The sequence below is a fragment of the Tiliqua scincoides genome, chromosome 8, assembly GCF_035046505.1.
Source record: "Tiliqua scincoides isolate rTilSci1 chromosome 8, rTilSci1.hap2, whole genome shotgun sequence".
NCBI lineage: Eukaryota > Metazoa > Chordata > Lepidosauria > Squamata > Scincidae > Tiliqua > Tiliqua scincoides.
In genome coordinates this window covers 50,854,486-50,870,945 of record NC_089828.1, presented here as the reverse complement: position 1 = coordinate 50,870,945, position 16,460 = coordinate 50,854,486, and the positions used below count along the sequence as shown (strand labels likewise).

General features: G+C 43.9%; 1 protein-coding gene across 4 annotated transcripts in view; it reads left to right on the top strand.

Moving 5' to 3' along the window:
- The window catches only part of BCAS3 (BCAS3 microtubule associated cell migration factor), a 544,854-nt gene that overhangs the window by 97,618 nt on the left and 430,776 nt on the right, over nucleotides 1–16,460 (top strand). For all 4 annotated transcript variants that reach the window (XM_066634858.1, XM_066634857.1, XM_066634860.1 and 1 more), the window contains exon 12: nucleotides 10,987–11,157. In XM_066634858.1, coding sequence (XP_066490955.1) covers nucleotides 10,987–11,157 — 171 coding nt within the window. The remainder of the gene's footprint in view (nucleotides 1–10,986; nucleotides 11,158–16,460) is intronic.

Sequence of the window (16,460 nt, the reverse complement as noted above, 5' to 3'; positions counted from 1 at the left end):
GAGAGACAATAGAGGCATGATGGCAAGAAATCAGTTTGGAGTTTGTTTAGGGGATAACAGGGTTCTGTGGGTGAGGTAAAGGACAAGTGAATTGGGACTGGGTCAAAATGGAGACAAGGCAAGGAAGGGAAAGCCAAGAGGTTGCATGGCAAGGACCAGGAACAACGTCTGTAAAATTCCCTTGTTACTCAAGCTCAAGGAGTTTTTCTGACTTGGAAGCTTTTGTGGGGCCTGCAGCCAGGGTTCTACAATTGTGGTCACCACTCTCATTTGGGTGAGCAGGCAGCTGTCCTCTAGCCAGTGTGATGAGAGAGTCCAGCGTTCCTCCCAACCTTGTACCTAAACAAGTGGGTGGAGACTATCATGATAGCTGAATAGCCATTCTTGCCCCCCACCCCAGCTCCAAGATTGCAAGGAAGACACCACATGACTAAATCAGCAAGTCCTGCACCTCCATTTTCTGCTTTGAAGTAGGAAAGGATGGTGAGAGGGGGCTTCCTTTACCCCTGCTCAACCATGGTGCCCAGGGCACTTAGCCGAGCAGCAGTCACATAGCTACGTCTAACGTTTTCCTCTCCTGCAGCAAAATAGAAGGATGAAATGCAGAAGGGGAGGGATTCGCTGCACTCAGCAGAGACACTCTGCCAGTCAGGCAGAGGCAGGCAACCACAGTTGTAGCTTGGCTGTCTATAGTTGTCCAAGAAGCATTCTGTTCGTTGGCTTCTTACCCTGGAGTACTATCTCTTTGGTCATATTTCAGCGATAGGGCATTTGCCTAATTGTCTACTTCAGTGGTTCCCAACTCAAAGTACATGTACCCTCAGGGGTACTTGCCAGGACCTGTAGGGGTACTTGAAAAAGATTTGAATAATGGCGGAAAAAGGCAGGTCTGCCTTAGAATGCCTTGTGAGGTTAATATGAGGGGTACAGTTTATGGAAATGGGCTGCCAAGCATGATGGACCAGGTTCAAGACCTGCAATGGATTTAAGTTACACTTACTCAGAATACAAACCCAGATTGTATTTTATTTGTTCTTTGCCACAAACATGCTTCTTTCTCACTTCACTGTATCCAAGATTCCCTCATTTCCAGGACCTTGTTCCTTGACTTGCAGGAGCTGTGTCTGGCAGCAAGACAGAATATCAAACTGGGGTATGATTCTCTGTGTGATCTAGCTCTGGCTGGAACAAGTCATGGATTTTCTGGATTATGACATGATGACAACTCGCAGTTTGTTTTAAACTAAGAATGGAAGCAGCATTTCTCCTTGTGTGTAAAGGTTAGGGAGAGTGGTTGAATCCAGGGTATATGCCAATAATCCTAAATCATGGATTAACATTATATCAGAACCTGACTTCTGAGTACCAAGAAGCAAATAGCCATATGATATGAGTACTGGGTTGTCGTCCAGTACAAGAAACCTTAACCATAAATTAAACCAAAATTAATCATATTTTATGTCTATATGCTACTTAACATCTACTTCAAGGTAAGGGGAGATGTCATCTAGGACTTTGAATGAGTATTATCCATGTGCTGATGATGCGCACGTCTGCCTGTCATTCTTATCTGGTACCAGAGAAGTTGAACAGGAGCCTGATACCTATGGAGGACTGAATGTGGGCTAGCAAGTTGAAACCTTGTTCAGGAAAGGCAGAGGTGCTCTTAGTAGGAGAGATGATTCTGTGGTGGGTGTACAGCCTGTTCTACACAGTGCTGTACTCCGCTTTAAGGATCAGGTTCATAGTCTAGGAGTGCTCTTGGACCTGATATGAACCTGGAGGTTCAGATGACCAAGAGTATGTTTGTCAACGGGTGCACCAGATGCAGCTGTTTCTGAAGAAATCAGATGTGGCTGCAGAGTTCCATGCCTTTGTCGTACACTATCTTGTTTGGACTATTGTAAAAACTTGAGGCTGCCCTTGAAAACTGTGCAGAGACTTCTGCTGGTACAGAATGCAGTGGCCAGAGTGCTTTTTGTGCCTGGTGGTCTCAGCAAATGACATCTGTGCTTCATGGAGTTGTTGCCTTTAAATATTGTAATTATCAATAAATAGATTAAATCACATTTACATATGAGTACAATACTTCTGTAGAAAAATCTTTGTTCTTAAATGATGCATGCCCATGTTTCCAGTGAGTGCTGCCTTAAGAGGCATTCCTTCTTATATGAAAGAGAAGGAGGGATGCATCTTCTACGATGGCAGTAGCCACCTTTAGTTTTTTGTAAGTGCTTTTGTGAGGTAGTTACATTAAAATATATATTTCCAAGTCAAGGACACCTTTTAATTGATCAGTCAACTAAATGTTGCAGCCTTCCAAATTTTAGAACAATTTGCCATCATGTCTAAGGAAACTAGGAAAGGTTGTATCTTAAGGCCTTTTTTTGTGGATGGCGGTGGTGAATTGCTAATATTTTAACAAAAATTCTTTTGTTTGCTTCTGTCAGTGATGCAGTGAACTCTAAGACTTATAGTATTTTTTTTTAATTTTAAAAAAGTTCTTCTATGCACCCAGATTTCCTTGTCACCCATTAACAATCTGTCCTCTGTTCATTCTTTGTGCCTTTTAAATCCCAAACTGGCAGAAGTGATTTAGCAAAATCAACAACTACCACTAAAATCCGCGGGCATCTGTTTTCTCTAGTTACCTGATAACTCCTTAATGAGTACGAACAGCTTATGTGAGAGCACAGCCATTAGCACTAATGGACTGGGAGGACAGCTGATATGGCATGGGAAAGGTTAAAGATTACCAAAGAAGTTTTTGCGGATCTGCACATTGCATGAGTTCGTACTGATATCTGTGGATGAATGAATTGGGTCGATTGGAAACCTTCTTTTTGACTGTCTTGCTTGCTCTTCTTCTGCCACTATGTATGGTGGGCATTTGCGGTTCCTGCTTTGATAAGCACGCTGCTTTTATTTTCCGTTACATGTTTGTTCTTGGGCCAAATTAGATTATGGAGTGTGCTTAAGTGCGGATGTCTTAAAAGCACCACAAAACCTTTACTTCTGGACAAGCGCTTATTGGCTGGGGATGAGGAGGCAGCTTCTTTTAAGCTGTATCCTTTCTAAAAATTAAGCTGCAAGCCTTAATTGATTTAATCAACTCTAATGTTGCATAGCAACTTGTAGCACTAGGTAAGGAATGCACATTCCTGTCAACATCAGAAGTCACGACCCAGGGTGTGGCTAGAAGTCCCAGGATGCAGATGCCTTGCTGAAGCTAAACTGGTCAGGAAAGGAGACTGCCTTGGAACCTTTGAGTTCCATGATAGAAGAAAAGTGGGTTATAAATTTAATAACATAAATTCAGCCTGTGCAGTGGGACCAACACGAACATTGCAATATGGATGTGTATCAGCATCATCGGAACGTTGTGGGGAAGAACTGTAGCTCAGTGGTAGAGCACCAGCTTTGTATGCAAAAAGTCTTACATTCACTCCCTGACATCTCTGGCTAGATCTGAGAAAGGCTCCTGTCTGAAATTCTGGAGAGCTGACAGGCAGCCCAATCCTAAACTGTGCTGGTGCAGCTGTGCTACTCAGGTGGCAGCTGGAGATCTCCTTGGGCTAAGAGAATATATTTCCCACTACCCTAGGTAAAGCCCCAGCCACACCTATGGGGCTGTCCCGTCCAAATATTCCAACTTCCTTTGCCCACTTTTTTGGCTAATTAACACGTCCTTATCTCTAGAAGCAACAGCTGTGGTGTGCAAAGGAATGAACACAGAACTCGTTATCTATAGCAATTAACCAACTTTATTACTACAAACACTTCCCTGCAATTCCTCTTGTCCAGAGGCTTTCCTCCCCAAAACTCCACTTAACTCAGTGGGTAAAGGTCCAAAGCCTCCAGTCAAAGTCCAGTCCAGTCTCCAAAGCACAGTCCAGTCCAGTCTTCTGCAGTCCAATCCTTCCCCTAGCAGTCCACTGCAGCAGAGTCCCTTCCTCTGTAGCAGAGTCCTCCAGCAGAGTCCTGGCAGTCCCCTTCTCCTGTAGGTCCTGGTCCGTCTGTGTCCTGTAGGTCTGGGGTCCTGTAGGTCTGGGTCCGGGTAGCTCTGTCTGTCAGGTAGCTCTCTTGGTCTGCGGCTTTGCTCCTTCTGAAGCTGCCTTTTATTCCTATATATCCCATTACCCAAATGCAGCTCAGCTGTGAACTACCTCGTTCATTCAATGTCCCATCAAGATAAAATAAAGCTCTGGTGGCCATCCAGGTCTCCATTGGCCTTGATTGATTACAGCTGTGGAGCCAGCCCTTCCCTTCCCAGAGCTGTCAACCAGCTGTCAAAACATGGGATCACTATCAATACCACATCATCCACCTGATGGTCTTCTGATCTTCCATTACAGGGGCTCCTTGGAACCTTGCCAGCTGTATTGCTGGTACAAATTCAGGAAGCCCCATGTAGGGCTGCCAAGGCCAGGAAGGGGGTTTGGATGTGGTTTGTTCCAGCAGCACGGATTCCACCTGACTCCGGGGCCTGATCCTCCCCTCACTCTGCCCTTCCCTGCACAGAAACGCTGCCTCCAACATGCCCTCCTGCCCCTGTCCCCGAGCACCCATGGTGCCTGCCACATTCTTACCTGTGTTGGCTTGTGCAAGGATGAGATGCAGTACCAGTAGGCCAGTGCAGGCCTTCATGCTAGTCTAGCCAGCTCAGAGGTAGTCGTGCAGATGTGCCTTATGGCACATTTTTGACACTCTGAGATGGTACAGGGACAGCTGCGCTGGCTCTAGCGCAAGTTTGGATTGCGCTCTTAGGTGGACTAATTCTCTTACTAGATAGATGGTGGGTTGCTGTATATATGAAATCCTGGTTCCACACATGCATCTTCCTTGCTAGATTGGGGAAATGATTAATTGTGAAAGCTAATTTTAATTGGTAGAAGCAACTTTTAATCCAGGTAGACTGAGATTGTCACATGTTTTAATTTTTTATCTGTTCTACTTCTTTTTTCTTTGAATATGTTCTCAATTTACATTCATAAACCTGTAATTTGTGGATATCTCCTTTTACTTTATTGGATGCAGTGGTTACAATGGATGCAGTGTGAAAGTTTTTTCCCCATTAGCTTTAATGGTGTTCAATAAACTAGAGGTGAGAGACCCTGGTATCTGCAAGGGATCTGTTCTCGGACCCCTGCAGATACAAAAAACAGTAGATACTGAAATCCATGGTTTCAGGTCCCTTTAAGGTCTCCGAAGGTGACAGGAGCTATTCTCTGGTTGCTTCTGGAGGGCTTTCTGAAGCCCTCTGGGACCTCATGCATCTGCCCACGGCCTCTGCGGGCTTCAGAATGCCTCGCAAAAAAACGCGATTTCCAGTTTTCCGGTTGTTTTTTAAGGCATTAAAAATGTCACTTCTGATTTCCCTCTGGAAACCAGAAGTCCCTTTTTTGCCTCTACAAGGCATTCTGAAGCCCGCAGAGGCCACAGGCAGACACGTGAGGCCTCTGTGGGTTTCAGAAAGCCTTCTGGACGTAACTGGAGCACAGCTTACCTGTGCACAGCTCCAGTCACCTTCAGAAGGTTCAGGTGGAGCCAAGGCTGGTCCATTGCGGGACTCGTGTTGAGCCAGATTCATGGATGTAAAATCTGCAGATAAGTAGGCTCCACCTGTACTTTCATAGAATCAATTCGTGCTCAGTTTGGCATGGTGTTGTTTGGCATGATGACCAGACCTTTTTAAGTATTCTTGCTTCCTTTGATTATGAATCTCTCCACTCCGGGCAAAATATGTATCTTGAATCCATATTGAATCCAGAGCTGCTGTTTTGAGATACAACTGAGTGTTTACAACACTGATCACCGTGTTGAAAAATGTCAACTCTTAGTGGTTTCAAGGCATCACTACAACCACCACACAAAAATGCTCTTATGATTGATCCAACTTAGCCAACTGTGGAGCTGCTTCATGTTTGCTCTTTTTGTAAGGACTTCTTTTCTGGGTACCACTTTTGTGAGTACCATAAAGGCCAGTCTAAGTGGAACTGCCTGCCCCACAGGTGAGACTTTATTGTGCACCCTCCTTCCCCAAACTATGCCTCTATTGAAGTGCCAGGCAGCTGCACATCTTGCTGAACGTCTTGCTCACTTGTGCCTTCCCCAACCATTTTCACTTCCATATGGTTGGGCCAGGTGGAACAGTGCCATATGGTCATAATAGTACAGGATGTAAGTACTACCTGCCATGCTGTTAAGTACCACTGGTTGAAAAACACTGCAAGTTTAGGTGATAAATGAAAAGAAAGGCAGCTTCAACCTGTGAAATTCTGAGGCAAGGGCATGCTTATTTCTGTTTGCGACAGATTGCTAAAATGTGATGTAATATGAACTTCCTTTCATATCTCAAAAAGGAGCCTCTATTGAAGTTTTAGTGATGGGCAAACTTTTTTGCGCTCTCTCTCTCTCTCTCTCTCTCTCTCTCTCTCTCTCTCTCTCTCTCTGTGTGTGTGTTTTAAATCAGAAGCTGCCAGGGGGACAACGTCATATTTTGCACCTCAGGGACAAAATGTTTTTTTGGTCCCTGAGGTGGGACAAAGAATGTGGGCATTTCACAAAGAAGGGCATTTCAGTGGAGATTGTATTGGAAAACAGCAGGGGGAAAGGTTAATCCCCCTCACCTAGCATTAAATTTTCATTCCCCCATCATCGCTCCTTTTAAACTTAAAGAAAAAAATCTGAGGAGACCCGATTCCTGGATCTCCTGCATCATATCTGTTTTGTCTCCGATACAAAACACTCTATTTTATTCATATATTTTGTGTGTTTTACTTAATGGACTTTAAACCACACTTCTGTTAAAATTCCAGGGAAGTTTACAAAGGAAAAAGCCAGAACGTTTTAACAATGAAATCACAATGGAAGAATATAAGTAGCAAATAAAAAAAATAACACCACTAATGTATATTATGTTGTGTATATAATATCATTTGTGTTAGTATGAACTGAAGGTAGTATATAAATATCATCATCAATAACTTGATTTTAAGACAATCCAATCCTGCCTAAATTCCCCTGTCCCATTGCTGTGGCACCGGCTACAGTGCATCCCGTGGGGGAATTTAGCAGGCGGGAGGTCTCCTCAGGTTAAGGGGACATTTGTCCCCTTGCTCCAGGGAAAGCCCCAGCCACTGCTTTGGGTCAACTTGGACCTGATTGGATATGGTGTGCACCAGCGCTGTTAATCCTTTCCCCTCCTGGGCCCAATCTGGCCATCCTATACCATTACTTTATAACTTTTTGTGACAACACTCAGGCTTAGCACACTGGCGGAGCACACACTCTGCTGGCATGCCTAATCAATAGGATTGGGCCACTAATCAGGATTCACTTTCTGCAGGTACAGTCTTATTTTGCCAGGCATTTGTGGGGGGCAGATGAGAAAAGGAAATGTAGGGCAGCTTTTCTTGGGTTACGTTTCTGTTGTCGTTCCAACACCTTTGCAGTCCTGGTGGGAAAAAAGCGTATTGAATTGTAATGTTCTTGTATGCCCTGTAATGTGCTTGTAAGCCTCCAGAAACAGGGCATGTTACATCTGCATACATAAATGAAATGAAGCCCTTTGATTATATTATCTCTCTATGTAAAATTTACTGTGCGTTTATAATGCAGTTCCTTTCCTGCTGCCTGGAGTATTGCATCTGCTCGTAATTACAGACATTTGTTTAATCGCTTGTGGATTATAAAATGGTTGTGATTAATGTGTTGTCGAAAATGGCAGTGCGTGTGTGTGTGAGTGAAAAATTTTTAGTTTTTGCTTTCTCTTAAGAAGGCCCTTGCAGTATGGTATTGTACACACGTTCCAGTATGAGGCCTTTTATTTTATAGAGTCTGCCCTATCCCAAGGGTTAAGGTGTGGTTATACAACTGGGTATTTGAAAATATCTGTTTTCCCTCAGAGCTGGTTCTCTGCCTCAGGCAAGACGCTTCAGATGCTATACAGGGCAACATGCTATACAGAGCCATCATGTCAACTGTTGCTGAAGGGCAAGTTCTAAGCTATTGGGGTCTGGGGCTGAATAGGTGGGGTTACTGGCTGTCAGTCCAAGCGGGACAGAAGCAGGTGTTAGATAAAAATGGGTAGGGTTCAAGTTCCAGAGCAGCAGTCGGGGACCCGGAGCTGAAGCCCAGGCAGTGTCCACATGCAAGGAAAATTGCTTGGGACTGAGGAGCAAGGTCTGGTTGGAAAGGACTGGCCCTTGGGGTCTGCTGCAACAGGCTGATGCTGAAGACTAGATGGTGTCCTTCAAGCATGCTCCTCAGCCTTCCAGGAAGAGAGTGCCTTCTCTGAAGGTATGTACAGGAAGGGATGCTCCTTGAGAAACGTTGGCTTCAGACCCTTGTAAGGCTTTAGAGATACAGTATTTCATTTGGGCTAAAATGCAGCCAAGCCAGAATATTTAAAATATTTTATTCCATCTTTCTCCCTCCTGCAAGGGGGGCATTCACTGTGGCTCACAACGTATTTATAGATGTATACCCTGCCTTTTGATCAAAACGATATCTGGGAGGTTTACAGTACCAGTGGAGTAAAACCCTCGGGTCAATGCCTCCACTTGCTTCTGCAGTCTACCAAAAACTTGGATGTCTGATATCGCCCCTGACTTACACAATATGAGGCTGAGGCCCAGCCTAGTGAGGATTGTGTACACTAAGCCCTCATTGTACAGCAGCAATTGGGGATGTGTGAATGGCAGCACCCTGACACTTCTGAACTGGACAGACCTGAATATGAGCACTAGGAGCCAGGCCGTCATCTTTTGTCTGTTCAACAGAGAATTGCCCTCTATCTGCCTGGCTCTAGTCTCTCCAAAGTAAGTTCCAGCAGTTGACCCTGAGGTAGCTAACACACCTATAGGTCAACAGTCAGATGTGGCCACCCACATTCCAAGCCTAACCCTAACACAAACCCCTCAGGGACTGAAACAATTTCTGGAATTGTTACATCAGGACAATTGATCACATCAATTGGCCCGCTGAGGTTGAGAGCATATAACATACAGCTGTGTATGTATTTCCAACCAAGAAGCTGTAAGTGTGCCAATTGTTTAAGGATTTTATATCTTCCATTGGTTGAGGGGTTTTTAAAAAAGATGAGGAGGTGAGAGGATGAGACACAAATGACAGGATATGTCTACTGCTAAGAGATTTTAAAAATCCAAAGATTTTCCTTTGATGAAGGCCTGGCTCGCTCTGACCCCCCCCCCCATTAAGTGGTAGCATCTCCATTAGCATTAATGGGGTAAGTACATCAACGGAGGCATCTCAGAGGTTAATCAGGCTTCCTGGCTGGATCGGTGCCGTCAATACACAGTGGCGCCTGGTTCTGTTGGCCCTTCAGAGGTTTTCCTGACAACTCACTAACAGACTCTTGTGTGTAAGTCATTTCCCATGAATAATTCAAGCCAAACGCTCAGCTGCTAATTGATGAACACTAATGTGTTTTCTAATCACTGCAGTTTGAGTTTTTAGCACTAAACAAAGCAGTTGCGATTGATTTGTGGCTCTTGCTCCCGGCCGTGATCTGAACCAATTCTCTTCTCTCCCCCCTCCCCCACTTTGGAATGAGAACAGAGAGATTTGCTTGTCATCTCATGTTCCAATTCTTCTTTTCTTCTGGTCTTACTTATTCCATACCTGGAGCTCCCTCACTGTCTCTTTGATATCTTGGCGGTGACACGTGGAGGTCTTGGTTCTCTGATTCCTCTGCTGTGTGTGCTGCTGTCAGGGACTCCAGATCTTGAACATGGGATATTATGGCTGGGATACCTGGGACTAAGGAAACACAAGCTTTCCAGTGTTTGACCTGAAACGGAGTTGAGCTTCCATGCTGATTCAAAGCGAATATCCACAAAAGCTCAATCCTTTATCAACCTTCAGTTCTCTTGCTTGCAAAGGCTCAAATATGCCCGTAGAAGGATGAACCTTTGCAAGCATCAGCCGCTTGCAAAGGTTCACAAGGGTTTGAATGAAAAAGAGTCTTGGCAATTCACTCACTAAGATAAAAACTTGTGTCCTGATTCTGCTCACAGACATTCAAGCAGTGGAAGTCAATATTCTGAGCTCCTATGGTTGCATGCTTGCAACCTTGGACTGTGTGTACTCAGGCATCTGGACCCTTTCAGGTGCAGAAGGAAATGGATATCAGTCCTTATAATTGGCAGGCAGTGTGAAGTCTCTGGACTGGCCAGGCGAGGCCTGATATAAAACTACTAGAAACCTGGATCTTCCAGCCTTACCTACTTACAAAGCATAACCTGTTGTCTTTCAGGCGCTCCTCGTGCCTAGGTTCAGTGACAGTCCCCAACATCTGGTACTTAAACCCTGTGGTAACAATAATACTTAGCTATCAATTTAGCTATCATGGCTATTCTCTAATCAAGGAAAATAAAAAGGGGGGCGGGCTCTGTGCCCTGCTTGTGAGCTTCCTGGAAGCATTTTGCTGGCTGCTGTGGGAAGCAGGATGTTGAATGATGACAGATATTTGGTCTCCGCAAGAGGACTGTTCTTGTCTCTTATCTTGAATAATCAAAACTGGTAAGCTGCCTGGCCTCATCAAGGGCACAGTATACTGGAAAAATGAGCTTTCTTGGTCTAAAATAATTGTATAGTTACCATCTAATGGTAACTAATAGTTACCAATTGATAGTATATCATCATAAACAAGATAGAACCTGTATCTGCTTTGAAGCCCAATATTTTCTGTAAAATATTGTACTATTCTGCTCTTTATTTAGCATTTTTGATGGTCGTTAGCAATCACGCTCTTTAATATATTTTTCATAATGCACTTCATTGTGTGCTTCACCTTCTTGTTTAGGTGCCCCTCTTTAAAAAAAATTCATTTGCAAATGTCAAGGTTTTCACTCCTCTAAAAATTGACTTTACTTTGTCATTTTTGTGGCTTCAGTACAATGGTACACATTCAGTACAATGTAAACTTGAGTTTTGTGTTGGCTGTCCTTGCTTTTTATACAGACAATTAAAACTGGCCTCACCATGGTTGGGAAGGTTGTGACACAGCTGACCGGCACTCTACCATCAGGAGCGACAGAAGAAGAGATCTTAGCTCATAGTAATACTCGGCGCAGTCCCCTGGCACCTGGAATTGTCACGGTTATTGATACAGAGACGGTTGGTGAAGGTCAGGTAAGGACATTTTTCAGATGTACCAAAAAGCTTGAGTGTTAAACCCAACTGTACTGAAATTTCTGTCCTTGGGGAATCTTTTCCTCATTGATTTGTTTGCACAGGAATCCCTGCATGTATATCATGGAATACTTGAGTGGTTGCTGGGACTTTTGGGACCTAAAGCTTATGAAAAGTGTCAAGTCAACCCAAGAAGCTCCAAAGGTTCCCCAGCACAAAGTCATTGCTCTGGCCCAAAAATGAATGTGTGATATGTTGCTACCACTGAAAACAGCAGCCCCCTAATGATTTTGTTTTGCTCTCCCCAGAATATTTAGGCAGATTTTGTTGTGTTGCAATGTCATCAAATTGTGCATATTTCTGCCCTCATAATTCCACATAATTGGCTCCTGCTAATGGGGTGAGGAAAGAGCACTAGGTAAGCCTGCCTAAAACTATGGGGGAGAGGGTAGAACATTTGGCAAGGGATTGCTGTTTTTGGCAGCAGCCCTCTTTTGTGTGTCCTTTTCCACCCTAAAACCAAGGATTGATTGTTGGATTCCTTTGTACTGACAAATACAGCCCTGATTTCTCTCTCCCTCTCTCTTGCAAGCGCTAAGATTATTTGTGGGTAGAATGGATTTATTGAGCAGGAAGTCCTAATTGGGAATGAATGAAAGCCAGCTTGTGTGCTGCTGCAGAAGACTCACTAAAAGTGACATTCTTGACAAGGCCAAGTGTGAAACATCATCCTGCATTTTTCCTACACTTGCTTGACATTGATGTTGATTTGTGATGACCACTTGTAATTTGGGTACAGTCTGATTGCCATGATGAATCTGTAACAGAGTGGGACTCGAGGGCCCAAGGCAACTACTGAGGTGACTGTTACCCCTTAGGAGACCTTGTTACCAGACTTCAAGCATCCCAACAGTGCACATTAAAGTGCATTAAAGAGTAACACTGAACAACATGCAATTTGCCTCTGAAATGAAAATAGCTGATCATTACTAATTTTGATGTGCTGAACACAAAAATGACAATGATATCTGTTGATCAGCTCTAATTTAGGAGAAACTAAACACATTGTGCACATAGGTGGTGGGGAAGACATTTACTCACTGGCGTACCGGTGGGGGCAAGGGTTGCATTCCAGGCGGTATGCTGGTGGGGTCAACCACAATGCCATCCACTCCCCTGCGCCACTGCACACAGTCTTCTGGCAAAAACTGGAAGCAGTGTTTAAGGCCCTTAGGAATCCTCATTTTTATCAGTCATTTTGCAACCACAGAATCAACTTTTGTTAAAGACTTGCTTTCTGGTCACATGGAGGCCATCTCTCCTTGCTGTAGGTGACCAGCAAGTGACTACTATAGAAGCCTGGGTTTACCTGCCAGTGTGTCAAGGCCTAGCCTTTTTCTGCTTTCAGTGGTAACCTTTTCATAACTGAACAACATTCTCCTGCCACATCCTGGTGGGTCAGTTAGTCTCATAGCCACTACTGCCCTATTCCGGCTCACAAAACCTGAAAGACCTGAGAATGCACCAAGAGTTAGGAGCCAGAGCTGGGAGACGACTGTTACTCAGGCAACTGTTACCCCTTGACTGCTTTATATCCTTTCCTGTTTAAGAGGAACCAGCTGGCAACCTGGGTGGGCAGAGAATATTTTCCTGCCCCAAAGGTACTTTCAAATGGCAGTTCACCTGGTGGTTCACCACCCAGGACAGTGTCACAGTGAGGGTTCCTGCTTCTAATTCTGGGAGCTCCTGAGACTTTTCAGCTCTCATATACCTGTTGAAAGTATTTATATACTCTCTACTGAGTGAAGTTCTTAAGAACATAAGAACATAAGAACAGCCCCACTGGATCAGGCCATAGGCCTATCTAGTCCAGCTTCCTGTATCTCACAGCGGCCCACCAAATGCCCCAGGGAGCACACCAGACAACAAGAGACCTCATCCTGGTGCCCTCCCCTGCATCTGGCATTCTGACTTAACCCATTTCTAAAATCAGGAGGTTGCGCATACACATCATGGGTTGTACCCCATAATGGATTTTTCCTCCAGAAACTCGTCCAATCCCCTTTTAAAGGCGTCTAGGCTAGACGCCAGCACCACATCCTGTGGCAAGGAGTTCCACAGACCGACCACACGCTGAGTAAAGAAATATTTTCTTTTGTCCGTCCTAACCCGCCCAACACTCAATTTTAGTGGATGTCCCCTGGTTCTGGTATTATGTGAGAGTGTAAAGAGCATCTCCCTATCCACTCTGTCCATTCCCTGCATAATTTTGTATGTCTCAATCATGTCCCCCCTCAAGCGTCTCTTTTCTAGGCTGAGGAGGCCCAAACGCCGTAGCCTTTCCTCATAAGGAAGGTGCCCCAGCCCCGTAATCATCTTAGTCGCTCTCTTTTGCACCTTTTCCATTTCCACTATGTCTTTTTTGAGATGCGGTGACCAGAACTGGACACAATACTCCAGGTGTGGCCTTACCATAGATTTGTACAACGGCGTTATAATACTAGCCGTTTTGTTCTCAATACCCTTCCTAATGATCCCAAGCATAGAATTGGCCTTCTTCACTGCCGCCGCACATTGGGTCGACACTTTCATCGACCTGTCCACCACCACCCCAAGATCTCTCTCTTGATCTGTCACAGACAGCTCAGAACACATCAGCCTATACTCAGAATCCATCAGCCTATACTTAAAGCAGCTTGCATCAAGTCAATTCTAAAATGTAACAACACATCCTACTAAAAGAGAAGATCAGCTGCAAACTTAATCAGATTACAAATTTGGCAGATCACAGTGTTTTTACCTAGTACCTGAAGTTCATCATGATGCCAGATGAACCTACGTGAGGAGCAAGTTCTACAAAGAAAATGCCTATAAGAAGATATTGCCCCTCGTGATTACCTGCCTCACCTCAAAAGCTGGGAGCAACCAAGACTTTGTATTCAGAACTTAACAATCTTTCAACTTCAGCCAGAGGCAAATAGTCAATTGGATACCCTGATCCCAGGTGATTTAGATGTTTATCGGTCTCAATCAGCACTCTGAATTGTGTCTAAAAGCAAAAAATGTTTGCCAACAAAGCGCTTTAGTTAGGTAGTGAGGTAAGTTCCCACCTGTCTATGCCAGTTAATGGGCTGGTGTCTGTATCTTGACCCAGCTGAAGTTTCTAAACATAAAAGAGGATCCCAACTGGATCAGGTCCAAAGGTCCATCGAATACGGTATCCTCTTTCCAACTGGTCAACCAGATGCCACTGGGAAGCTCAGAAGTGGGACATGTAGGCAAATAACGCTCTCCTACTGTTGTTTCCTGGTAGTTATGTTCCTTAGCATGGTACAGTGTCTGAACCTGGACTCATCTTATAGCCACTGATGGACTTATTCTCCATGAATTTATGTAATCCCTTTTTAAAGATATCTAAACTCTTGGCCATCACCTCATCTTGTGCTATGAAGTTCCAAAGATGAATGATGTGCTCTTTACATCTTCTTTTTGTCTTTTTACTACTTTTTGTATTCCTCAGACTCCCACCATTCCATTTCATTGGATGACCTGGGTTCTAGAACTGTGGGAGAGGAGGAAAATTTTCTCTCTTTATCCATGTTCTCCACACTGCACATCATTTTAAAAGCCACAGTCACAACCCTTTTAGTTGCCTTTTTTTCTAAACTGAAAAGCTTGCAGACTTATAGCCTTTCCCCATTAGGAAGGCACCAGCTTCCAGACCATTTTGGATGCCCTCTTTTGCATCTTTTCCAGCTCTTTCAGTCCTCATCATCTTCACACAATTTTCATAGGCAGCTCTGCATGTAGAACAAGCAGTAATCTAACCGAAGTTGTTGTTGTTATGATGATGATGATGATGATGATGATGATGATAGGTGTTATCAGGGCATGGAAAACTGTGGCTTGATCCCATTTCTTGGCTGCACTACGGACTGAGTTGCATATAACGGAATGAAACTGATAATTGTTTTTCTCCTGTGTTCTGCTAAAGCAACAGCTGACTTTTCCACTTTAAACATGTTGGTTTGAGTCTATTTCTCACAAATTGGTTCAAAAAATACCTTTGTTCAGCTACATGAATAATGACAGTTATTCATCAGAGACCCTACTGTGTTAAACACAAAATATCATAAAACCCCATAAAACATGCACACACCCCAAATATTTCATCTAAGTTTTTACAAGGTTCAGTTTGCTCAGAATAAGGCTGTTGGTCTGTTTGGGGTTTATTATTCTTTCCTGGAAAATATTCTCTTGGCTTTTCCTATAATGCCAGGAAAAAAAGGAAGAAAGAAATTCTCCTTCATAAATTTCTCATGAAGCCCTTTTTAATGCAGTCATTATTTCTGATGTTCAGTGTCTGCTCCCAGACTCCTCCTGCAATAGCTTTAGAAATAAAATGATTTATCTTAGGTTTTTAAGTTGCCTTATATATGATTTAGAGGATTTTTGTCTTTAATGAACTTGGCCTCTGATCTTCATAGTAATCATGAGCTAGCCTGCTTAATGGATGCTATGAAAAACTTTGGATTGCTTAAAAAAAAAATTTTTTTTGTGGGTGTGTGCAAAGAATGGTGCTTGACTTATTCAAGTACAAGCTGAAATATAAATAAGATGTTATTGCGAAGTTGAGGGTTCCTTTTCTGTATGAAGCCCCTGAAATAACACAGAGTAACTACAGGCAGAGGTATAGACTCTGTTCTTGGATAGTCTCAAGCCAGAAACAACACGTCAGTTCTTATACTGCTGTGCCTTGAGGATTTAGAAACACCACTGGAATTAATGGTTTAATACTTTTCCAGTGCTGAGGCCTCAGAATTTTGCAATGTGATCTTCATAAAAGGAAAAAGATCATACTTCTGTAGTCCTTTTGCTCGGTTTCCCCCAGGTCAACAAACTGGTGGATTCCGGTGAGAGTGTATAGAGACCTGCTGGATCTTCGCAGATGTCCATCTGGTCCAACATCCTGCTTGCCACAGTGACCAAGCCGATAGAAGGAAATAGCTTTCTCCCACTGCTCTTCAGCAGCATGTGAGCGGGGTGGTTCTGTGTGGACATCTGGGTTAAGACAGATACTGAGGCTCCTTATGAAGCTGTCTTCTACTGAGTCACAGTGTTGGTCTGTCCAACTCAGTATCGACTACTATGACTGGCAGTGGTTCTCCAGAGTTTCAAAGAGGGATCTTTCCCTGGCTTTATCTGGAGGTGTCAGGGAATGCACCTTGGACCTTCCGCGAACAAAGAAGGTGCTCCACCACTGAGCTCTGGTTCCAGCGCTGTTTGTCCTTGGTAGACAAATC